The sequence below is a fragment of the Musca autumnalis genome, unplaced genomic scaffold, assembly GCF_047663935.1.
Source record: "Musca autumnalis isolate F117 unplaced genomic scaffold, ASM4766393v1 scaffold_3, whole genome shotgun sequence".
NCBI classification, from domain to species: domain Eukaryota; kingdom Metazoa; phylum Arthropoda; class Insecta; order Diptera; family Muscidae; genus Musca; species Musca autumnalis.
The window spans coordinates 214,180,747-214,207,292 of NW_027411866.1; the positions used below are offsets into that span (position 1 = coordinate 214,180,747).

At 35.7% G+C, this 26,546-nt stretch overlaps 1 protein-coding gene across 2 annotated transcripts; it reads left to right on the top strand.

Annotated features, from left to right (window-relative positions):
• The first annotated feature begins 3,784 nt into the window (after window positions 1-3,784).
• On the top strand, window positions 3,785-26,440 carry LOC141398871 (uncharacterized). Of its 2 annotated transcripts, XM_073976616.1 has the most exons (4): window positions 3,785-4,063; window positions 4,243-4,462; window positions 23,845-24,039; window positions 25,399-26,268. In XM_073976616.1, the coding sequence occupies exons 2-4, from the start codon at window positions 4,277-4,279 to the stop codon at window positions 26,020-26,022; spliced, it is 1,005 nt and encodes a 334-aa protein (XP_073832717.1). In that variant the 5' UTR covers window positions 3,785-4,063; window positions 4,243-4,276; the 3' UTR covers window positions 26,023-26,268. The 2 variants fall into 2 exon arrangements, with proteins under 2 accessions (XP_073832717.1, XP_073832716.1); XM_073976615.1 differs by having other exon boundaries at window positions 3,786-4,462; window positions 25,399-26,440.
• The last annotated feature ends 106 nt before the right edge of the window (window positions 26,441-26,546 follow it).

Here is a 26,546-nt window from a genome sequence, read left to right on the forward strand (position 1 = left end):
AAATCCTTAAGAAAAATGTGGTAGATATGATTAGCTATTGCAATTTATTCCCGAATTTTTGACGAAAATAGCTAATAGCAGTCCTTCTGTAACAATGTTTGAGGTCTAATATGAAAAAAAAAGTTGTCAGCGTTTGGAAATGCAAAGAAACGTAATCCGGGCTTAGGTAAAGTAAACACATTTTTGGTTTTTACTTGGTAAAAATCGGAAGTTTCGTTTTATATTTGACATAAAATGTATTGAAGTTTTAGAATACGGTTTCGAAAATCATTCTATGTCAAGAAATATCGGAAATTACGAGGAATAAAAAAATTTTAATTAAGAAAATTTCCCCAGAAATAATGCCTTTCTTCAAAAGGTTACCCCACGTTCTTTCCTGGACTATTTAATTAATTCTTTTGACATTTTTGTACTCATTTTGGATCCTTTGGTAAAGAAATATAATTTTCAAGAAGTAAAAACCACTATTTTCGCAATTCGGCAGCCATAACCATCGTTCATAGTAAGGGTAGAATTTCAGTCGTACGCAGACAGTATGAAAACTTGTACAGTTTCATTTTTCTTCATAATTTCTCACACTTTTCGGCATAAAATGATTTTCGAAACCGTATTCTAACACTTCAATACATTTTATGTGAAATATAGAACGAAACTTCCGATTTTTACCAAGTAAAAACCAAAAATGTGTTTACTTTACCTAAGCCCGGATTACGTTTCTTTGCATTTCCAAACGCTGACAACATTTTTTTTTCATATTAGACCTCAAATATTGTTACAGAAGGACTGCTATTAGCTATTTTCGTCAAAAATTCGGGAATAAATTGCAATAGCTAATCATATCTACCGCATTTTTCTTAAGGATTTAAAATATTCCTCCGACTTTTTATTCATGCAAAAATTTTAATAAAATTATCGTTATTTTTAAATATTTCTATAGCAGAGGCATTCAGAAAGATGACTAAACCAAAAATTTGAGGTATTTTGCTTTGAAAATCCTTAAAAACTCCAAATATATAGTGCTTTTAGGTGTACGAATACGAATTTTGCCACCCACACAGGCGCCATCTATACCTAAATGTGGGAATAAATTAAAAATTTGTTTTGTTATTCTTAAGTCTTTCTTCGTTATGGTAATTCCTATCAATTATTTCATATTTGCACATAACATATGGAATTAATAACGATTTTATTCATTTTTTAGGGGTGTACGAATATGAACTTTGCATACTGTATATCGAATCGAATGTGACGGTAATGAGGAAGATAAATGTGGCAAAATATATGTGGGCACCACCAAAAACAAACTCAAGCAAAGACTTTCGGCACACAAATCTGACGTTAAATTAAGGAATCAAAACTCTATACAAAAAACTGCGCTTACGGAACACTGCAAGCTTAACAACCACCTCCCAAATTTTGAAAATGTTAATATCCTACAAACAGAGAGTAACTATAACAGACGTTTAACATTAGAAATGCTGCATATTAACAAAATACCAACAAATAAGAAGATAAACTACAAGAGCGACACTGACAATGCAGCTTACTGCTATCGATTCCTAACTCAAAAGAGAATGTGCAATACGTAAAAACCTTTCAGTGCAATATTTACATCAGACAATTGTAGTGAAACTACGCTAGATCTTAAGTAATATTTGACAACATAGTTTTTACGTATATGTATGCGAATCTTTTGATGTTTTTATTATTTTTAATTTTTAGTCTTTAGAATGCTGTGATATTTTTCTGTATTATTTTATATCTTTAATTATACAATATAATTGTTATTTTGTAGATCTACCCCTGAAGATGCAATTTTATAATTGCGAAATATTGGGATAAATACCGAATAAAAATATACTGACCTCAAGCTCGAAGATAATTTTATTTTTATTAATTGGATAAAAAGGTCGAAAAACATAACAAAGTTATTTGTACGCGATTTTGAAACGATGGACAAGAAATGCAACTGCAGTAAAAGAAGAGAGAAAATTTGCTATGATTTGAATGTAAGCTAGTCGTAAAACCGTTTACATTTCATTCATGTTTTGCAGTTTTTCTAAAAATATTTGGGTTTTCAATAAATTTTTAAAATTTGCATTTTTCCTGTCATAACTAATTTATTTCGATAAATTCTCTCATTTGTTAGAGATGGGACATAATTAATCGTAGTTCTGAGAGTAATTTAAATTGAACGTTGTTCGTTCTCAAAATTTTGTATGGGAAATGAAGTAATTATATCGTAATTTGGGTTCGAATAACGAATAGAGAGTGAATTACCGTCAGTCTGAACAAGGCATTAGACGTCGTAAATATTATGGCTATATCGCACCATATGCTTTTTCACATGTATGACATCAGCTGGTCTGTTTATTAGTATACCCAAAGTGACAACATATGGTCTGTTCCTTTACTTTTAAAAATGGTAACAGTGGCAAAAAATGGTAAAAGTGGCGAACTGCTCCCATATAAATTGCGTGTTTTTTAAAGTAAAGGAACGCTTTGCAGGTTAAAAATGGTAACCTCAGGTACGTAAAGGAACAGAGTAATACATGTGAAAAAGCATATGGTGTAATATAGCCATTAGCCTTGGTTGTTTAAAATTAACTTTGTACAAGGCAAGGCACATTTATAGAAGGTAGAAGTGACAATTTTTACTTTTTTGGTAAATTTGGTTTTTTAAAGTGTAATAGGGTCTACTTATGAAATTTGGAAATTCGAAATTTGCTACCATAAAATACTTATTTTTATCCTAAACATGTAATAAAAAAGACCCACGACAGTTCTGAATGTTACTTCTACCTTATGTAAAATGCCTTGACTTGGTATATCAAAGCAAATTTTTTTCTAGCAACAAGTTGCAAAAAACAGAGTTGTATACGAGAATTTATGCGGGATTTAAACAAATCCACTGAATACGAGGATTTTTTGTTGTATGGCAAATAAAACCTGATAATGCGCTAAATCTGACTAATGATGACATATCTAAATGGCCTATAACATAATAATATATATGATCTGTTCTAGAACCTACATGAGTATACTAAATTTGTCAAAAAAATAAAAAATAATTCAGTCTTGCAGGTTCTGGAACGAAGCATTAATATAATTGTTCCCACAAACATCCCAGAAGGGTCAAGGGAGAAGAAATATTTGATTTCATTGCATATACACATCGTCATAAAGGAGGTTATCGAGAAAAAAGCTAATAGAAACATGCTTTAAGGTATACAAGATTAAGTTTAAGTTTATTTTTTTATTGAGACTTTTTAACAAAATCAAGGTATTTGAAACGTTATAAAGGAGGTACTTAAAACTGGAATGTATTATTTTAATGACTGATAAAAAGAATATAACCCAAGTTATTAAAATCAGCAGTCAAACAATCATTATATATGTTTACAATAAAAAAAGAAAACGCTTGCTCCCGACGTTAGCAGAATAAGAAGAGTTCTTCCCCAAATAAATAAATCCTCATAAAGCTATACAACATTAATCCCAATCCGACCAAATATCATATATCAGTGAATAGACGGCAACACCGAATGATCCGTTGATTTTGTAAAGAACACAATAACAAACATCCAATCCAAAAATGACCAAATTGAAATTGTTTTCAATTTGTTTATCGACTTTTAGTTAATTTATGATCAATAACAAAATACACACACACACAAACAGATGAAGGAAAATAATGTCGAATCACCTTTTAATCCTCACAAGACAGACGGACAATAAGCAGCCCAGCTAGCAGACAAACGATTGCGGATTGTTTACTTTTATTAATTCATTGCGATGACCATTCATTCGTTGTATTTTCCCATGAAACACGAGTAGTGAAAATTGGATATTTTTCGGAAAATTCACAGAATACATCTTTCACGAGTGCTCTAGTACGTGGCCGCGATCTGTGCAAACGTTTTCTTTCATTTCAGGCATTTAGTATGAAAAGAACATTTTAACAGGAGCCTTTGCTCTATAAACCGACGGGAGATTCTCGACACCGACCGGTCTATAGTGGATACTTCCGTTAAATTTGTGTTGATTAGTATCTGTTTGAAACGTAAAGTGAAAATATAAAGCGAAAATTTGTGTAAAAGAAAAATTAATAAGAAGGAATTTATTACACAAAATAAAATAACAAATAAGAAGAAGAAATAATAATAATAAAATAAAGATGTTTTTCGCAAGAAAATATAAAAGTGATTTAAAAAAAAAAATAATTTTAATTAAAAAATATAGAAATACATAAGTAAATATAATTAAAGTTTAAATAATGCCCAGTGAAGCAAAAGTGTCGCCACCTAAAGTCGTTCGTCATGGCAGTGATTCACCAACACATTCAAAAACTCCCTCCATATCCTCGTCAACGGCAACGTCCACCACGAAGCGCATGGATTCGCTGGTCGATGATGAAATTATACAAAAGAATTTAAAGGAATTAATGGATAAGAAAAATCGAGTAAGTGCCAAGAAGTCTTGCAGGAACTATCAACCAGCATTCATATTAAAGAAATAAAATAGGGTCGGAATGCACATGGACCATTCTAACGTTGTCGCTGAAGATTTTTTTAATTCTGGTAATCCCGTTGTTATACAAATAAAACTAGAGTTCCTGAGTATTATCGAATTCAGAACAAGAAAGGGAGAGGAAAAATTGGGCTCCGCAATATTGAAGTGATGCAGATCTGTAACCCATTCTTGTAGCTGATTTTGACTAGCCATAAATCCTCAACTGGATTTAATAAATCCTGTACAGATCTCATTGCATTTACCCTGCGTTTACAAATGACAGGACAGTTGACTTCATGTATTGATTGTCAAAATGCCCCAACTTGCCTGTGTGACGTAGGCGTCCCGACAACTGCAAAAACAGTTGAAAATTTTTGAATGAAAATCGTCGATCTCTTTTTGTTTTCCGTTCACATATTTTGTTTTTGTTCATGTTCTTTTGTTTTCAACACATTTCAAATATTAGCTCACTTATTTTTACAAAAATGTCAAAAATTTGTCTTCTCCACTGTCTGTGAATAAATGATGGACAGCTGGGAGACAAACGACAAATGTATGTATGTGTTAGTAAATCAGAGTTGTATTTGAAGACAAACTGTCTGGTGTAAACGCCTAGTTAGATATACATTTTGGAGGATTTAAATGTCAGTCAGCTGATTTTAATTCATAGCACAATTACCAAGGTTGATGCATCAGCCCATCTTATCGAATTTGAAACGTCAAAAGAAGTTGTTGTAAATTGAATTCGTCTCAAAAACCACACGGCAAATTACAAATTTATTGTGTAATATTGAAAATGTTAGCACACTATGCCACTAATGCTAACTAATGAGCAAATAAAAAATAATTTTATCGTTTAGACATCGTAGATATTAGTCTTGGTTTAGCAAATAAAATTCGGCTAATGTCACATCTAGAAGGCATATTACGCTCATCTATAAATATTTCAAGTTCTGTTTGTCTATCGCTAACTTCTTAAGAGAGGCACCGCCCTCCAAAAAGAAACTGAGTACCTTTAAGTCGTAAGGTCGCGGTTCTATTTCTTTAGCAGTGGTGGAAGCTATGCTGTAACTGCAATGGCATAACTCTGCTACCACTTCCAGATGGAGACGTAGTAGCTACCAACGATAAGGAGGGCTCCTTACTTTTGCAGACCTTTCCGGATTCCTAGTGCCGAGCCTACTAATGGTTTCGCAAGTAGGTGCCTGCGTTAAGCGAGTAGACGAGCCAACAGTTTGTGATTTCATTAATCTCTTTAGATTGGAATAGCCGTCCTCAGATGATGGTACTCGCTTTGCCCGTTTGGGCGTGAGCAGTAATTCTGTCGTTAGATTTCCTTTGCATCGGCCTCTGTATTTCTTATTGGGTGAGGGAGACAACTTATTCGTTGATGCTGATGACCAGTGCGTGTCTTCCTTGCTGTCGATATCTGTCTTCGAGGTTTCCTTCATCTTGGCAATTGCCTGATGTCGACACCCTTGAATTCATGAGCTGGTCAGATCTTTGAACTTCATTGGTAGGTTTTAATTGCTGTGAGAGCTTTTAGAATTATTTGGATACATTTCATCAATCCTCCTCATTGACTGTGTCCTTCTCGATTAACCGTCTTGAGAGGCAGGCAGCTCTTTTTAGTGTTTTTCTGTCTAATTTTCCAACTTGTCGAGTGAGGGTAACTATGTTCCTCTTTCCCGTCTTCTCCTTTCAAAGCATTCTGCCAGTGCCGACAGTTTATCTACCGAAGGAGGAGTAGTAACACTTGGTTTATTCTGGAGCGCTCCTTGTTAGTGGCTACGTTATCTGAAGAGTTGGAACATTGGAGCTTTCGAACCGTGGAAAAAAGGAAGGTAGAACCTCAGACACGTTTCATGACGTTGCGCTGAATGATCCGAAGAGGTACACTAGTAATTTAAATTGAAAATCTGTCAAGGCCGAAGAAACGAGATCTGCATCGCCATAGATTTTTTCGCGAAGAACCAATTTATCTAGTTGTTAACATCAGCTTCGATTCGTCAGCAGCACAGTAAGTGCTGCACTTCACATCTTCACATAGTAGTTGTGGACTCAACCAGTATAAGAAGTGCGATAGGACAGTGTTTATGGCGCCCGACTTATCAACAGTAAAGCGTTTCACACTATTTGAGGATATCGAACAGACTAACCTTCGGCCAAGTTTGAAACTTTTGGCAAAATAAAAAAAAAAATTATATGAGTGGGCGCCAGCCGTGCGTGGAACTCAGGAACAAGATGTCGAAGGTCCGTAGGGAGTAACAGGGAGTTCCCCAAGGTGGGATGATATTTCCAGTCCTTAGACAGCAGTACTTGGGTTACAAGTAAAGAAACCTTGTTGACCATATATGACGCGATAGGTCGGATTGTGTTATAGCTCTGGGAACTGAAAAATTGTGCCTCCTTGTGATGATATACAAAGAGATGAAGATTCGTTCAGTACTTGCTCGGTTTGACTGCCATAGTCATCCCAATCGCCAGACACAAGGATAAGAACCACGATGCATGTGTTTTGGATTGCAGTTAAAGGCAGTCTAAAGATGCAATAAAAATGCAAGCCAATGCAAAATATCCCGGAGTGAATAAAATGCATTTATTATTTGTTTAAAACAATAATATTAAGAACTTTATTACATAAACACAAATTATACAAATTCTCCATTAAATTTAATCGTGACCGAGTTTATTTCGTAATTTTTGAAACAAATTCTTAGAATTTTAGACACTCTTATTTATATTTGGAAAAAAAAAATACTGCGACGTCAACAAATTGGCTTGTGCATGTAGGGATCTTTAAGCGAGTTCTTCTGAAATTTATCGAAAGGAGTGCATTTTTCATAACTCCGTGTGGGCTGCATTCAAAGATGTTGTGAAATAATAACTCTGCATTGCCCTACTTCTAAACTTTTTTGCTGGGATAGATTATGTAGTTAAACAATATAAAGGCAAACTAATACAACTTTCCAAAAGCTCTACACGCTCATTTCAAAAGATATTGTGATATTCGTACAATAATTACGTCATGTGTATTAATATTTTTGGATGCTGTTCGTCCATGCAAATCAGCATGTATTCATTCATGTTCACTCAATGTTTACATTGTAAAATAATATTGAACAAATATTCAATTATTTTAGGTCAAGATTAACTAACCACTGAGATGTGAATGTGATTGGCAGGCATGGACTGCCACAAGTTTACAAAGAATAACAAAAAACAAATAAAAAGCCCTCACCATGATACATTCTGAGATAATATGGAACAATTAGTTTTCTTTCCGTTACGAAAGTACCTAGGCCCACAATTTTAGGTGAAGATGTAGTCACTTCTAGGATGCTCGACAAATCAGGATAAGTCATGGAAATGGCGGAGGTTCTATCTTCGTTCTTTCCAGGGTTCGAGTGTGACTTAATTGTTGCCCACAACCACTAATTTCGGCTCCAATGTGGGGGATCTTCAAATTATCTAGCCACTTTTTCCGTTTCTACTCGACGACCAACCATTAAATTTCAAGAGTTATACCCTAATTCAAATTAATTTGTGCATTATTCACATTCTTAATGCACAAAATCAAAGGGAATTTAAACTGAATTTAGGTGTTTCAATATGGCAAGCCTGTAAAAGAGAGCCCATATTCATGTATGAGAGAGAGCAATATTCATGCTCTGAGACACAATTTACATAGCAAACAACAGCAAAACAGTTGTTTACCAGTAAACAGCTGTTTCGTAAATGCAGAAACTGTCGTCTGTCAGGTTAAAATTAAATACACACCTTAATGCAAATTAACGTTGCCGTCTGTCTACGGTATTAGCTCCCTAACTCTGGGATGACTAGGGTTGGGAAAAATTTTATAATTTTTCCGCCGCAGCAGCAATTTATGGTCTGTTCCAGAAGTGCAAGAACCTACTAATTTCTACTATTTTTCCTATAACATAAAGCATGGCAGAACTACCAGGTAGTGGTATCACACCAGCTGATCGAATATGAAAAGTCAAATCCCTTTATAAGAAAATAATTTTTGTTGTAATTTCCCCAAGAACATAAAGAAAGTTTTGACATAACATATTCAAAATTTTACGATGCCACTACCTGGGTAATTGTGCCATGAACATAAAGGAAAAAAATGTTATCGTAGAAAAAAGCTCCGTTCCTTTACGTGCAAGAATCTTCAAGTTTTACCACTTTTTACTCGAAAAGCGTTCCATTACTTCAGACACCATAAATTTCAAATGAATCCGGCAAAAGTTGTATAAGTTTACAACTTATACAACTTTTGCCGGTTTTACCACTTTCAAAAGTAAAGGAACAGACAAAAAAATAGTAGATTCTTGCAGGTTCGGGAACAGAACAATTAACAATAACGATATGGGGACGCTAATAGTTAGTTTACACTAATTTTATGCCATGCTCATACCAGCCTTTGAATCACATTGTTCGCTCTCATAATTACGTACACGAATTAACCCGTTCATTCGACATGGTACAAAATTCATAGCAATATGATTCATATTTTCATACTTTTTATTTACAGATTTTAAAGAAATTTTCAGCCAAAAGACGAGTAAAATTAATTGATATGAACTGAAAAAATATTTGTCCTTCTTTCAGATATCTATTTAATATTAAATTATATTAGCTTCGTTCCCGTACTTTTTAATAGTACTTACTTACTTAGCTGGCCCATTACAGAACTTTTGTTCCATAGACCGAACTAAGAACAGATCTTCAATTCTCTCTGTTTCGTGCTTCGCTTTTTGGAATACCGCGCCTTGTTTTCTATTCATCCACTTGTTTACGCCATCTATTCTTTGGCCTGCCAATTCTGAGTGCACCGCCATGTGGCTCGAACTTATACGTCTTTTTAGCGGGTTCATCATCGCTGATTCTTATTATATGGCCCAGCCAACGCAATCGCTGCATTTCGATACGTTTATCTATACGGATGTCGTTGTGTAGCAGATACAGCTCGTGGTTCATACGACGTCGATATTCACCGCCAACGCAGATCTACTTGCACAAGTACCCAGGCTTCGAAGCCATACATCAGCACGGGTATTATCAGTGTTTTGTAAAGCGTTATTTTTGTTTGACGAGTTGTGGCTTTGTTTTTAAAGTGCTTACTTAAGCCAAAGTAGCATCTGTTGGCCAATATAGTTCTTCTTTTTATTTTACAACTGATGTCGTTTGTTGTGTTTGCGGTGGTGCCGAGGAGGTATACGAAGTCTTTTACTATCTCAAAATTATAGGAACCAACTTCAACAGTTGGTCCGACCTCAATGGACGCATTGCGCGTCGACACCATCAACTTGGTCTTCTCGCCGTTTACCGCCAGACCCACTTTAGCATATTCTCCATCGACTTTCATCGTCCCATGATGTCTATATCATCAGCATAGGCAAGTAACATGTGGCTATTGGTGTAGATTGTGCCACTTCTTTTGACGTTTGCCTCTCGTATAACCTTTTCTAGCAGGATGTTGAAAAGATCACACGAAAGGCTGTCTCCTTGCCTGAAACCTCTTCCGGTAAAAAACTCTTCGGAGAGGTTCTTTCCTATTTTAACTGAAGATCTTGTGTCAGTTAGAGTAATTTTTCAAAACCGAATGAATTTTGCGGGAATACCAATTTCAGACATGGCTTGGAATACCTTTGAAAGTAGCGGACGGTCGAAGGCTGCTTTATAATCGACAAAAAGGTGGTAGGTGTGGATCTACATCTCTTGGATCTTCTCCAGGATTTGCCGCCGGGTAAATATCTGGTCAATGGTGGACTTGCCAGGTCTAAAGCCGCATTGGTATGGTCCAATTGTTTCGTTGACCATGGGCTTTAGTCGTTCGCACAATATCCCTGAAACTATCATGTATGCGATAACTTACTTACTTACTTAGCTGGCCTTTTACAGAACATTTGTTCCATAAGCCGAACTAAGAAAAAATCTCCAATTCTCTCTGTTTGCTGCTGTATTTTCCCAATCTGGGATATGTAGCTTACTGATATCTCGTTTCACTTGTTCGCTACAACGAAGCTTTGGCATTCCAGATCTGCGAGAACCTCCATGCGGCCCGTATTTATACGCCTTTTTAGCGGGTTCATCATCACTCATTCTTATAACATGGCCTAGCCATCGCAATCGTTGTATCTCGATTTGTTAAATTACATTGATGTCATTGTATAGTTGGTACAGCTCGTTGTTCATACGACGCCGATATTCGCCGTCAACACAGATTGGCCCGTAGATCTTTCGAAGAATTTTTCTCTCAAACACGCCAAGCACTGCCTTATCTACTTGCACAAGTACCCATGCTTCGGAACCATACATTAGCACAGGTAGTATCAGTGCTTTGTAAAGTGTTACTTTTGTTTGACGAGAGGTGGCTTTATTCCTAAACTGCTTACTCAGCCCAAAGTAGCATCTGTTAGCCAACACTATTCTTCTTCGTATTTCACAACTGATGTTATTTGTTGTGTTTATGGCGGTGCCGAGGTAGACGAAGTCCTTTACTACCTCAAAATTGCGATAAGGAGAATACTTATGCCCCTATAGTTGGAGCATAAAGCTTTATCTTCTTTCTTATGGACGGGACACAGGATGCTCAGGTCCAATCTTCGGGAATGCGTTCTTCCTGCCAGATGGAGCTAAGTAGCTGATGCATACACCTTATCAGCGTATCGCCTCCGGTTTTAAACAGCTCGGCTGGTAGGCCATCAGCTCTTGCTGCCTTATTACTCTTCAGCTGGTTTATTGCCGTCTTTACCTCATCTTGGCCGGGCGGTATACATTCAATACCATCTTCTGGGATTGCATCTGTGGTATCTTCGTTGACTTCGCTACTTTTGGATACCAACAGTTTGGAAAAATGCTCTTGCCATATCCTTAGCACACTATCTGTATCAGTTACCAGATTACCTTGCTGGTTTCTACAGGAGGATGTGCCAGTTCCAAAGCCATAAGTTTGATGCTTGACTCTTTGGTAGAATTTTCGGACTTCATTCTGTCTCCTGTATATCTCGATTTGTTCACACTCCCGCTTTTCCATCTCTCTCTTTTTCCTGCGGAAAAGACGATTCTCCTCTCTCCTTTTCTCTCTGGTATCCAAGTATTGATTTTACGGCTGTTTGCATGTAGTGGGCGAGTCTTTCATTCACTGGGGTGATGCTGGAGACCAGATGTTTTAACCTCAGACCAACTACAAATCCGCAACCAAACTCATGCTTTGAGTCATGCCAGTTATAATACAGTGCGTCACCTTTAGGTTCCATCGTATTTCCTGTATGGCAGTAATGTCGGCCTTGTACACTGTTGAACACCATTATGTGCTTTAACCCTGGTGACAGATTTCTGAATGGAAGTCTCAACGATCTTTGAGTTGATAATTCTGCTGCTACGGAACTTTCAGTTAATAAAGGACCTTTTAAGACAATAAAGGATGCATCTCACCGAAGTTTCAGTGTGGTGGATGCGGATGTGACAAAACTGAGGACATCCACATTGGTCCTTTGTTCCCCTCCGTGCCGGCACCGACCAAAATGAATATGAAGCAGGCATTGCGGGAAATGCTGCTTGTGCAATTATCTCTCCAAGAGAAATTTAGTTATATTCTGCATTTAATTGACTATAGGAGAGATGTTTATGCGTTATGCGTTATGCAGATTTAAATTGCCAATTCTTGGTAGTGACTCCCCACAGACGTCTCGCACCAATTTTGCTGTCGCCTATAAATGTTCATATTTTTGACACATAAAAAATATTCTTCATAAGAAACGAAACTAACCCAGAAATTTAATTATTGAAAAATTACTTTACAAAATTCTTGTTGCATTCCTCATCATCAAACACACACCCTCTAGTAAATCATGCAGAAAGTCCCCTTCCTGAAAAAAAAAATAATGCAAAGATTTATTTTTAGATGTTTTGTTGTTATTTTGAGCGCGAAAATGTGGTGCTGTTGTTATTATTTTGATTTTTTTTTATTGAAAATAATGTTCCAGTTTAGTTGCCGCCTTTCCATCAATGATGATGACTGAAATGGCTGTCTATTCTTGTTTTCAGTCCCCGTTTTTGTTGGTGTTGTTGGAAAGGAAATTTAGTTGATAAAAATAAATGGTAACGCAAAGCTAAAGGAATGAAGGCAAAATGACTAACAAAAGAACAAAAACCCCTGAAGAAAAATTATAGCAAATCTATAAATCTTTTAAAATCTCAAATCTCGAACACCATCAGTTTATTAACAGTTGCACATTCACATAAACACACACATACGTAAATACATAGATAAATACAATTAATGTAAACAGAAATGTTTTTAAATAATAGGAGAAAAATAAATAGGAAAACAACAAGTTTCTTTTTTTTCTGATGGAACAGAAGGGGGTCCATTAACGATGTAGTTTGTTATTCTTTGAAGTAATAGTTTTTCCGTTATACACATTCATGCATTGCTTCATATGATTGTGTGTAACGCAATCAAGATGCACACATCCACTTTTTAGGTGCGTTCCAAAATCGATAGTTTGATTAGAGTTCCTTGCATGAGTTATGATATAGTGTTGGAACTTCCTGCTAATAATCGCATAAACGATTTTTTGGTTCGTAGTGTAGAGGAAAACAATTCAGTTAAAAGGCCTCGGCACATATTGTCCGTTGAGTGCCACGTTACCACAACCACATGAACACTTCTAGAACAAAATTGGCATCACTTACACAATTTTCATGTGTTTGTCATTTTTGACACGTGACGTGACTAACAATGGACCGATTGTGCCGAGCGCTTTAGAGTGTAATGTGGATGGATTTATGCTTAACGCTATTAACCTCCTGTTTTTGTTAAAAAAATATTCTTTATTTTGTAGATCGTTTTATACGCTTTAACGCAAATGTAGAACGCTGATTTTTAAATGAGGAATTCTTAACGATATATGGAGCGGGTATACATGTATGCCTTCTGGGGGCTGAGGTATGGATGCCTAAATTGCCACCGTGGTGCAATGCACACCCGCCTTGCACGCAGAAGATCGTGGGTTCGATTCCCCGGCTAGGTAACATCAAATTTCCAACGGTGGCAAAATACCCCTCAGTAATGTTGGCGACATTTCCTGAGTATTTCAGCCATGTAAAACTTCTGTACAAGTGGTGCCTTAGGACACGCCGTTCGGACTCGCCGATAAACTGTAGGTCCCATATCATTGAGCTAATGTGAATCGGGGTGCAAACATTGATATGAGAGAAGTCTCCCCTGTCCCGCCTTGGATGTTTGTGGAATAATTACATTATTATAGACGAATGAACAAAAATTATTTACAAAAACAGACACGTTAGTAGATTTTGAGCCTTACATATTTCCCTCGGTAAAGCCTACGACGTCATTCAGTGCAGTTTCTACCGATTTATCTTTGATATAGGCATGTAGGACAGGTCTAATAACGGTATTTGAAGGCTTGCTCCTGGTTTCAATGTCACGAGCCTATATAAGATTTTTAATAGAAATTAACTTGACTTGTCAGCTTGGGGGATGTATTGGCTCATTTAGACTAGCCATAAATCCTCAACTGGATTTAGTAAATCCAGTATAAATCTCATTGCATTTAGATATACCTTTGGAGGATTTAAATGGCAGTCAGCTTATTTTTGTTCATAGCACAATTACTACGGTAGATGCATCAGCCCATCTGATCGAATTTGAAACGTCAAAAGAAGTTGTTGTAAATTGAATTCGTCTCCAGAAACACACTGCAAATTACAAGTTTATAGATTAACATTGAAAATATTAGCACATTATGCTCCTAATGCTAACTAATGAGCAAATAATTATTTATTGTGTCGTTAAGACATCGTAAATATTAGTCTTTGTTGATTAAAATCAACTTCGTATATCAAAGCAAATTAAAATTTTTCGCCAGGTTTAAAAGTTTTGACATTTTAAATTATTTTTGTTGTCGCGATTCACCGATGCATCTACCTTGTTTCTTGTGCCAGCTTGCAACCAAAGACGAAAAAGAAATAATGCCAAGTTTACACTTGCGCTCCAAAATCCACTGGATTTCACGAAATCCTGTAATACACCCCGGTGTTTACACTTATTTTTTGTTGATTTCAAACATATCACAATGATAAAGGTGGATGCATATGCGCAGCTGATCGAACATGAATTTTCAAAACAAATTATTTTAAATTGAATTAATCATAAAAAATATACGACAATATAGAACTTTACAACTTTATTTGGAAAATTATCGTAAAATTATCTATATATCGTATTAATTATGTATAGTACTAACAAATAAAAAAATAAAAAATTATTTTATCGTTGAGATTGCGAAATATCGAACAATAAAAATAATTGATATATTGACCTCGAGCTTGAAAAAAATACTTATTTCTATGGCGAACAAAAAAGGTCGAAAAAAGCAACAACAAAGTAAAGTTGAGACATCATAATACATTTTGATAGATAAAAGTTGTGCTCAGAACCTACAAAATATTAGTACTTGCAGTAGTTTTCCCGTTTAGTGCTAAAAATGCGTTACCGTACTCCGAAATCTAGCAAGACTTGCACTTCTCTTTAAATAGCGCCGAACAACACCCTCTTCTCCGGTTTTCCGCCATCCAATTTTGGCCTAGTAGACTAGCAGCAAGCATATTCATATGTTCATTTGTATCTAATATTATAACTGGTACGTTGATTTTGACATTTCTGCTGGACTTTTTGCGATTTCCGTCATTTTTCCGTTCCCGTAGTTTTTAAGAAATTTGTATGGGGAAGCAGTTTTTGAAAATTCCCTCTATTTTCTAACATTACCATTAATTTTGTAAATTCGCTCTTTTTTCTAACATAACCACTTAAAAGTACGGGAACACAATCAAAAATAGCATTTTAACTAATGGTCTGTTCCTTTACTTTTAAAAATGGTAACAGTGGCAGAAAATGGCAAAAGTGGTAAACTGCTATCATATAAATTGTATGCTATTAAAAGTAAGGGAACACTTTACAGGTTAAAAATGGTAAGAAATGGTAACCTCAGGCACGTAAAGGAACAGAGCAAAAGTAATTTAATATTTTTTCACATTGTTTACAAATTTTGATACTAACATTTTTTGTTGCAGCAATTCGCACATCTACCTCGTTCATTGTGATACGTGAAAAGTGTTGCAACTTTTGGTACTTTTTTTCGGCAAAAACAGGGTTGTATATCATGTGTTATGTTAACCTTGTATAACAACGGCGTAAGCCGCTGCGTATACGACGTCGTGATTGTGTGCAACACCACACAAACTTATCGTGTGTTCCCCTTCACACATTTTCGTTCCTTTTTCTTGACAATGTGGCATCACTGTAAATAGAAATGTCAAACTTCGGGCATGACAAGAACACCGAATACGAATGCATTCATTTCAATTTTACCCGCAAACCGGCCAGTCGTCCAATAAGGAAAAAATTGCAAATTAAGAATTTGCTGTACAAATCCGCCATTTTGAATAGCTCCCGTTCGAGAATATCATAATTCTAATCTTCGGGAATAATTATTAAATACTTTCCGTACGGAACATTAAAATAAACGCGGAATTAAAAACCAACAATAAAAGGGTGAGTTTAGTGTGGAATTTTTAGTTTGGCCAAACCGGCATACTAACATTGGCGTGTGCAATTTTTTTTTGCGTTTACCCAACAGGTTGACCAAAGGCACATAGCGGTTGGCATTAACAATTCGGTACAGCACTCCCCGCCAAATTCCACCACATTAGGCATGAGTGCAGTGCAAATAATTTCAACACCGATTTAAGGCTATTTCTCTTTGTAAAAGCCACCCGTGTTCACAAAACGAATTTATTGGGGAAATTTTTTTTGCCCGGCCATAAAGGCCTGCGTACATAAGCTGCCTTGCCTGATTGCCTTGCTTACCTGCTTCATTTCTGACGTAATAAAAATAATAGAATAAAGACAAAATTTCGAACTGGGTTGCCATCAGTTGGAAATTGGGTCGGCCTTCTTTGTTCTTTTATTTTTTATTGAAGCAGCAAAGCAAGGTAATCAGGCAGAGCAGCTTATGTACGCAGGCCTTTACACCTGCCCACACATACATTCCCTCTCAAATATTGGACAACAGCCGTAGCCACCGTCATTGCCTAAACAATTTCCGGAAATCATTACATTTTTGTGTGACACCTTAGCCTTGCCTATCGAATCTTTGTGCAGTTCAGAAGCTAAAATCATTGTCAGTCCTCATCATTCCTGTGGGGCAATACCAACTCAACTTTAGCCTGCTTTTAGATCAAGAACAACAGTTACCAGCAATTTTGGCCTACAACTACAACAACTTGGGCTATAACACGACAAGTAGCCGGCCAGGATAGTACAGATAAGTACAAAAGTGAAGAGTCTGAATATGTGTGTATCCTGAACATCGTGTTGTTTTTTTAGCATTGCATATTTTTCTGCCACAGGCAGGGAAATATGAAATCTAAATTTTGTCTTCAATCATTCGACGGTCAGCCGAACTAATTTGTTATTTTTTTTTATATAACCTTATGTATTTCCTATATACATAAGGGTATATAATATTATATATGTACATGTGTGTATCCCTATATACAAGTAGTGGATTTTGTAACGGGTCAACATCACGTGCCGTAACGGTACCCAACGAAACTTGTACAGTCATCATATTCCTTACTTGTGATCCTTTTGGAATAAGAATTTATTCAGGACATTTTTGCCCATTTTTGCAAACCATAAAAAAAAAGGAAAAATATATGAAATGTTTTGCGGATTTAAATTCATAGAAATATTTTCGCATCAATTTTTTGTTTGTCCCGAATGAAATGGGTTCATGAATAATGGCGCGTTAATGATAAATTAATTATTGTAGAAACCTTAGGTGAGACCAGACGTCTATAACCCCAAAATAAAGCCTTTATTTCGGCACAATAATATCAAAGTTATTCTTTGAATTCATTTACCATAATTTTGAAGTGTAATTTTAACAAATACATTTTAAGAACGCCGAGGACCTAAAGACAGACAGATTTGATTTTTTTCTACGAAATTATCTGGAATTTAAATCCATATTATTTTTGGTATTCCGATCCAGTAATTATACACACGTTTACAACACAATTTAGTTGAGGGTTGCTGCACGTGATTTGTCCAGTTTTGTGTACATTTTGTGTAATTATTATGAATTTTTTTTTTGTGTAATTTATTTATACAAATATTTTAACCTTGTATGACCTTTAAAGTCAATTATAAATTATCTTGAAATTTCTTTATATAAAAATAATTGAACTAAAGTCAAGTCCTTGTACTTAAACCTTTTGCAAATTGAAATAATTTATCTGAAATTAGCAGCGCAACACATTGTTAATGTGTATCCCATGTTTTTTATTAACCTTTTCAAAATTTTAAATCATTCTTTTAAGGAATGAATATGATCCTAATCAATTGAGCTCGATAGAATAGGACTTTTGATAGTTATAATCGAAGTGTGATTTAGCACTATTATATGTGGGATATACATCTTTTGAGTATAGTTATCTATATTCTTAGCCGTATACCTGTATGAACATTGATATATTTCTATACAACGTATATTTATATGATTTCTTAAATGAATTGGCTTCCATTTTGGAAGTAATAATTGTAATTCGATTTCCGAAACCATACCTTATCGAACCACCCTATCTTATAATTCGAATGTGCTATGAATAAATTAATGAATTCTGAATCTGAATAGTGTTGACCATTAGTCATTATGTGCTAGTTACTTGTATAAGGTAATGTAGGGGGTAATAAGGCAGCCGGTGGTTGATTTTTGGGAGTCATCATCATCGATGAGACTCATTGGGGATTTTGTAGAAAATCCATTGGGAGGGCATGGTATCCCAACAAACACCTTGGGTACCCATATCAACAACAGCAACATCATATCATTTTTCTTCTTTAAATAAAGCATCCTGTTTGTGATTGCGAATTAATAATGAATCAATTTTGTTTATGGCTAGTCAGGAGTGGCCACTGAGCTAGGCCGAATTTCTTCAATGGCAAGTGTATACCAGCGACATCTTGGTATGCCTCATTCCCCTTTACACTCCCGACATAGTTACATAACACATGTGTACTGTGATTTCGATGTTGATTTCGCTGAAATCACGAAATGAGATGATTTCATTTTTGTACGCGAAATCATGATAAATTCTGCTTGATTCCGCGCGAAATCCCGAAACGTCTCCGAAATCACGAAACGACGCCGAATGTAAACCAAGCATAAGACTAGACATAATAGCTTTTTACGTAATAATTAGTAATAATTATTACTAATGTTGCAGATTTTGACAGCTGTATAAAGAAAAAGTTGCTGAAAAAAATGTTTCAGCAACATTTAGTAAGTAAAAAGACACACCTAATGCATGAAACAAAAATTGTTTATGAAACAATGTTTAGAAACATTACCCTTAACAGAAACAATGCAGGTTGCAGGTAATTTAAAATCGCAATCTAGGAGGAACATTTCATATAATAGGTGTGTCTTTTTACTTACTAAATGTTGATGAAACATTTTTTTCAGCAACTTTTCCTTTAGACATCTGTCAAAATCTGCAACATTAGTAATAATTATTACTAATTATCACGTAAAAAGACACAGCTAATATTATCAGAACATTTCATATAATATTATCAGAAGAATTCCATGTCAATTGGATCCTTAAATTCGCTTAAATACGTATAAAACGTATAAAAAATGTTATTTTACCATATTGTAAAATTACTTTAAGCTGAAAACAGATACAACGTTTGATTAAAGTTTTGCGTTGGGCATCGATAAAAAACAACAACAACAACAGGGCGACGACGATACCAAAGTCCAGCGTTTATCTGTTTGTCGGCATATATTTCAAATGAATTTGAATTTTTCGGCATCATGCCCAACAGTGTAAAAACGGCCAAAAACGACACAAAACTTTACCCAAACGTTGTATGTGTTTCCAAAGACATAAATACAACTAAGACTAGACAAAATGCATGCAACAAAAAATGTTTACGAAACTTTGTATAGAAACATTACCCTTAAGTCCCGGTCCACACTAGCGTGAATTTCATTAAAAAATTTCATGAAATTAGGTGTTCTTAAATCGAATTCCCCACTACAGCAATTTTATGATTTTACTCTACTATGGACGTCGATCTAGAGACGCATAATTTCATATCAAAATTTCAATGAAATTACTGTAGTGTGGCCCGGGACTAACAGGTTGCAGTTAATTCAAAATCGCAACCAAGGACGAACATTTCATGTAATGGTATTAGAAACGAAATTTATGAATTCAAGGATCTATTCAAAAATAATTCTATGTCAATTGGATCGGTAAATTCGGTTAAATACGTAAAAATGTATTAAAGAAAAAAATGTTATACCACCATATCATGATATAACATTAAGTCTGTCTGGTTACCTTCCCAGCAAGAATTGTCCAGCAAGAACTTTCTCAGAGAGTAAGGGGTTTTTATTCTCTTTTGCTAGAAAATTGTAAAAAGTAAACAGACACCTCCCAGCAAAAACCAGCAAGCAATCAGCTGACTTGCCAAAACAGAACAATTTGTCCGCCAACAAAGGAAGCAAACACGTTGTATTTTATTAAAAATAAAAAAGAAAATGAAACAAAAAAGTATTTTTCCACTTTACAAATTTGTTCTCCATAAAACAATACAATTAGACTATGTTATTTCCACAATAAAATTGTTTTTAATGTTCACAAACATAAATCAACAAAAAACTAAAAACGGCTGATTGATTGTTTTCAGGAAGAAGAAGAGCTTGCAAGTGCTTGCTAGAAGAAATTTGTCCAGCAAGAATTTGCAAGCTCTCAGTGAAAGAACTGTCAAAATGTCTCTCTCGAATCGCTCTCTTTTGCTGGTTTTTTGTATTAACAGACGACTTCCAGCAACAATTGGTACAAATTGTTACAAATTTTAGGGTAACCAGACACAGCTATTATGTTAAATTCAAAAGCCATTCACTGACGAATGATAGCAAAAAAATGTCTTATCTTGTTGTATTTTTGTCTTTGGTTTCCAGCTTTATGTTAAATTTAAAAGTCATTCACTGAAGAATGATAGCAAACAATTTCTTATCTTGTTGTAATTATGTCTTTGTTTCTATCAATAGGTCTGTACGATAACCCAAAAATGTGTACAAAATCGTACAAATTTTTACTGAATGCTGTTCGATAAGAAAATTATTCAGCAAAAGAAAGCGACTTTGGTGAGTTTTGTGACTGAGAACTTGCAAATTTTTGCGGGACAAATTTTCCCATCACCTGTTCAATGTAAACAACTCGAAATGTTAACATTTTTGACCAAGAAAATTTCACAATTGCACATTTTTTTAGATTTTAAAGCGTTGTGGATAGGATTAAAGCATTAAATAAGTAAACTGCAATCTTAAAATTTGTGTTTTTGTTCCGTTTGTTGTAAAATATCAAAAGAAACAAAAACAAATTTCATATATTTTCGGAAACAGCTGACTTTCTTGCAAGTTTTTGCAAAATGTTGTTCGATAACTCTTTGCAATTTTTCTTGCCTGAGAGAGCTTGCTGGAACTGACTGAGTAATTATTGCTGGGAAAGTTATCATACACACCTAATATGTTGCAAAAAAACAGAGTTGTATACGACGATTTATGCCGGATTTAAAACAAATCCACGCAATACGAGGACTTATTTTTGTATGGGAAATCTGGTAGACTATCGCGGGATTTAGCAAATAAATCCAGATAATGCCCTAAATCCGGCTAATGAAGTCAAATCTAAATGGCCTATATGCCACAGTCTGGTCCCTGCATGGGAGCGGAATGAACCATAAACACAGACCAGCAACATACGATCTTGACTCCGATCTTCGATAAGATGCAATCAATTGTCACTGATCTTCACAGGGTCAGCTCTGTCGATGATTTTCATTCGTAATTCATCTGGTACTATTTTTCTCTGGTTTTGTTTTCACCACTGCTACCAGTAAGAAGTGCTCCGAAATATACCTTGTGACTCAGGTTTTACTTGTGAGGCTACCTTTGCAGTGCTTGCTTGCTTCACTCTCAATTTTATGTAAATGAATAAAGGCCAGGTACTACCTAATTAACATGCGGTCCTGCATTTCTTTATACTTTTACACAAATTTAGGCTTGGATAAGCGTGAATTCTCCTTCTGTTCGCACCTTTAAGGTTCGGAGTTCTGGCTCGGTTTGGGTCTTCTAGCCTTTTGAGTCTGGTACCTCCTCCGATAAAGGTTTGATTTTGGTAGGTGTATAATTTGTGGGGCGTTGAGTTAGTTAAGTCAAAGTCCAGGTCTTCGATGACAATGAATTCGACTTGACCTCTTCGGTCATCGAAATGAGAGGTAGCTTATTAAGGTTAGAATTTCTCTTGGACAAGTGAGGGTATGTTGTTCCGAATTTGCTCACCACCTTGAGCTGGTTCCAGATTACTTTACTCTCTCTCAGAGGGATGGATGGTGGTTCCCGGCCAATGTACTTCCTGAGATAGTGCATTGATATCCTCTTCTCCTTAGTCAACCGATTTGCTGTGCTAATTGAGGCAACGGACACGTCAACCAAAATTTTGGTCAATCCTTATTAAGACCTGAGTACATAAGCTACCACGCCTGCTTGCCTTGCTTTGCTTTCCTGCTTCATTTCTGACGTAACATAAAATAAAAGAATAAAGAAGGCCGTGCCAATTTCGAACTATTTTGCCCTTTTCGTTTTTATTCTTTTATCAGAAGCAAGCAAGGTAAACAGGCGAGGTTGCTTATCGGTGGTGCTCAAAATATTTTGTGCATTAGTCTCTCTGAGCGAGTTTTCCTTTGATAAACCACGACAGATGAGAACAGAGAGCATACATATGTTGTTGTTGCAGCCACGTTGACGTATATGGGTGATTGAGCTACGGCTTTTGCTTATGTACCCAGACCTTTGGACTCCTGCGTCGGAAGGCTATCAGTTCTATCGGCTTCAGTCAATGGACGGTCCCTTTGTGTGCCCGACGGTCCCGTTTTCAAGGCATTAGATGTTATCACTGAAGACGAGGCTGGTTTAGCTACTACTACTGCTTTATTAAGGTCGACTGTCATTGAGAATTTGTATGTTGAGTACTCCTTGCTCGTCCCCTGCCGAAACTACTGTCTTGGTAGCATGGGTTTCTCCAGCAATGATTTTTTCCAAAATCTTTATGCATGGGATATACTGCAGAACGTGGTACAATAATACAGGTAGCATTATCATGCCAGCTGATGGTAACATAATGTGTCAATTGCATTGAATTGATGTTAAAATTTGACATCTTATGTTGACAACAATTGCCAACATATCTTTTTGGTATACAGAGATTCGGGCAGGCATTTGATTTTTGTTTCTAAATTTGTACGCGAATTTGAAACGACGGACAAGAAATGCAACTGCAGTGGAAGAGAAGACAAAATTTGCTATGATTTGAATGTATACTAGCCGTTAAACTGTTTACTTTTCATTCATATTTTGCAGTTTTTCTAAAAAGTTTTGGATGTTTGGATAATTAATTTATTTCGATAAATTCTCTCATTTGTTAGAGATGGGACATATTTTATCGTCGTTATGAGAACAATGTATTGAACAATGTACAAAAATCGTTGTTCATTCTCCAAAATTTTGTATGGGAAATGAAGTAATTGTATCGTAATTTGGTGTCGAACAACGAATAGAGAGCGAATTGCCGCTAGTCTGAACATGGCATTATCAGAAATGTCGCCAAACTTTACTGAAACCTTGGATGTGTTTACGTCCTAACTGCAAACCTTGGAAAGCCTTACTATTATAGTAAGTTTACATATAACCGGATTTAATAAATCCACTAGATTTCAAATGTCAATTCAATTGCGTATACTTCAAATAAATAAAGTTAGCCCGGCACATGACCTTACACGCCTACCAAAACAACTTGTAAACAAACAGACATAATAGTTCTGCTCCTTTACGTGCAAGAATCTACGAGTTATACCACTTTTTACTCAAAAGCGTTCCCCTACTTTAAAGTTCACAACTTCTACTACTGTTGCCACATGGCACAAAAAATGTATTTCAACAGGTTATAACATGACCGGCCTTGTCGTTTATAATCTATTTTTTCACCTATAAATCGTGAAATTTTTATTACTTTTTTAAAAGTTTAAGCAATGGTGGGATATTTATAGTTCATTGTTTTTTGCTATAATTATTTATAGCTTCCATATGAACAATTAAAGTAATGTTACCTTGAATTATTTTTTTTTATATTTTCTGTTCTTCTTTTCATTTTTTCTAGGAAGAACGCAAGGCCAATGGCCGTATGGTGGCCGTCATCGTAGCTGCACTTGTGATATTCTGTGCCATTTATCAGGCATGGATAAAGAAATCTGTACACTTGGCCGGTGTGCTGGTGCCGGCTTTAATAATGCTTTCATTTGCCGGTTGGGTTGTGATTTTGGCTAAACGCGACAAAGCGAGAAGAGCACTTTTTGTAAGTATGAAAAAATTCGTTAGTTCAACTTTCTCAATAAACGTTTGGGCCGTTGTTACACTGATGGGCGTGGATGTCGAAAAGTTCCATTATTTGGAATTTCATGCTGCAAAACATATCAACGCTCATTGCATCCTTGTGGTTGCTGTTTTTTGTCAACGGGTAACGCAAAACATTAAGCTGAAAACACATACAACGTTTGAGTAAAGTTTTGTGTCGTTTGGCCGTTTTTACACTGTTGGGCATGATGCCAAAAAATTCAAATTCATTTGAAATATATGCCGGCAAACACATCAACGCCGGATTTTGATGTCGGCGTCGCCCTGTTGTTGTTGTTTTTTTGTCAACGTCCAACGCAAAACTTTACTCAAACGTTGTATGTGTTTTCAGCTTTACTCAGACGTTTATTGTGTTCTCTTCATATGCAACAATGGTCCAGACTATAGACCCCTTATGTGATGTAAAAATGCTCTTAATAGCCTGTGTATATTATAGCTTTTTGCCGGGTTAAATGGCGTTTGCCTACAACCGTATTTAATAAACCCATTGGGTTTCAAATGTCAATTCAATAGCGCAAACCTTAAAAAAATCCTCATCAAGAAGGTATTAATTTCCTTTATGAGGATTTGAATCCCAGTGGACTTATTAAATCCGGCTATATGTAGCACTATAAAACGGCGTTTGCATTAGAGCCTTTTCCGGGTTAACCTTCTTTATGAGGATTAATTTGACTTTTGCGCTATGGAATTGACATTTGAAACCCAGTGAGTTTATTAAATCCGGTTAAGTACAAAGGGTATAAGGTCATGTTTATATTATAGCCTTTGCAGGGTTATAGTGTGGTTACACTATATTTTTGCGCCGGGTTAACCCACTTCGAGAGGATTTATTTGACATTTGCGTTATGGAATTGACATTTGAATCGTACTATAAGTCGATAACAGAATAAAGCCGCAGTAACACCGAAGTAGTTTTAATAAAATGTGTCTTTTAACTTGCGAATTCCATTCAATGAAATATTTCATAAAAAATCAGAGATTTTGGATAATATATATCCAATGACTTATTTTCATTGAAACTTTTTGCCGGGTTAATAACCCGTTTGCTCTTAACCGTATTTAATGAACCTACTGGATTTTAAATGTCAACTCCATAGCGCAAACGTAAATAAATCCTCATGGAGAAGGTTAACCCGGCAAAAACCCCTAATGCAAACACCGTTAAACCTTCATTATGAAGATTTATTTTTTTACAATACATTATCTACTTAATATAGAATTACACTATGTTCCGACATGTTCAAAATTTCCCACGTTCTAGCCCCATTACAAAAATTCCCTTTTTTTCCTCCCATTTCAGGATAAATATATGGAAGAAATATCGCAGAAAAACAAAGAAGAATTGGAAGCCAAGAAAAACAATCATCACAACAAACAACGAAAACCCAATGAACGCAAATCTTCATCCGAAACGGTGCTAGAATATGTTAACGAAATTAATAAAGGTGGTGGTGGTGGTGGGGGCGTGGCGACAATAAATCCAACCACAAAAGAAGTCCTCAACACCACACGAGCGGTGCGAAGTAAAGATCATCGTAAACATCGAAAATATAGAAATATAGATGGACTGTTGGATTCATCGGCCATTCCGCTGCCAGCACGTTATCCCGCCCACAAAGATTTACGCACAAAAAGACCAAGTATACGACAAAAGTTGTTTCGACAAACGGGCCTATATCATATGTCAGCAGCATCGGCTGCAGCGGCGAATAGTACACGTACCCTGGTACAGGCTGTTATCAATAGTACACCGGCAGCTCAACCACCGGGTACACATATAGGTGATGCTGTTGTCATTGTACCAGCTGCAACGGCCGTAAGTCCATCGACCACTATGGCTTTAGAAAATAAACGCAGACAACAAATGCAACGGGTAAAGGCACTCAAAGAACCGACAATGGTGCGTATGGGTTCGGCACCGTAATGCATTGGCTGCCTTTTGTATAACACATACGCATCATTGCGCGCCGTGCCTCGAAATATTTATACGCCCCACGGTCCCTCCGATCCCTTTGCGTACACAACCAAATATACATAGATTACTGTACATAAATAATGATTGAAATATAGATGTTAATGAATTATTAATTGTTTTCTATACCAAAAACTTCGTATTAAATGTATTTTTTTATAATGAAATTTTAAAATTAGTATTAAAAATAAGAACCAATAAATGGTCGGTTCCTGTACTGCAAGAATCTACTAATTTTTACTATTGTTATCGTAGTAAAAAATAGTAGATTCTTGCATGTTCTGGAACAGAGCAAAAATAAATCAGCATTTTCAATAAAACGAAATGTTATTTATTAAAGAAAATAAATAAAAAGAATATTTCTAAAGTATTTTATGTAAATTTAAATGTGTATCACACAAATGATGCAACTTTACTTGCAAAGGTAAGTTAAAATATTAGCTTTGTTCCTTTACGTTAATGTTTCTCAAAGTTTA

Bases quoted from the DNA above. Each gene is read 5' to 3' on its own strand.
- LOC141398871 (XM_073976616.1), top strand. From the start codon at position 4,277: ATGCCCAGTGAAGCAAAAGTGTCGCCACCTAAAGTCGTTCGTCATGGC. The intron at 4,463-23,844 runs GTAAGTGCCAAG...CATTTTTTCTAG, and splicing joins TAATGGATAAGAAAAATCGA to GAAGAACGCAAGGCCAATGG. The intron at 24,040-25,398 runs GTAAGTATGAAA...CTCCCATTTCAG, and splicing joins AAGCGAGAAGAGCACTTTTT to GATAAATATATGGAAGAAAT.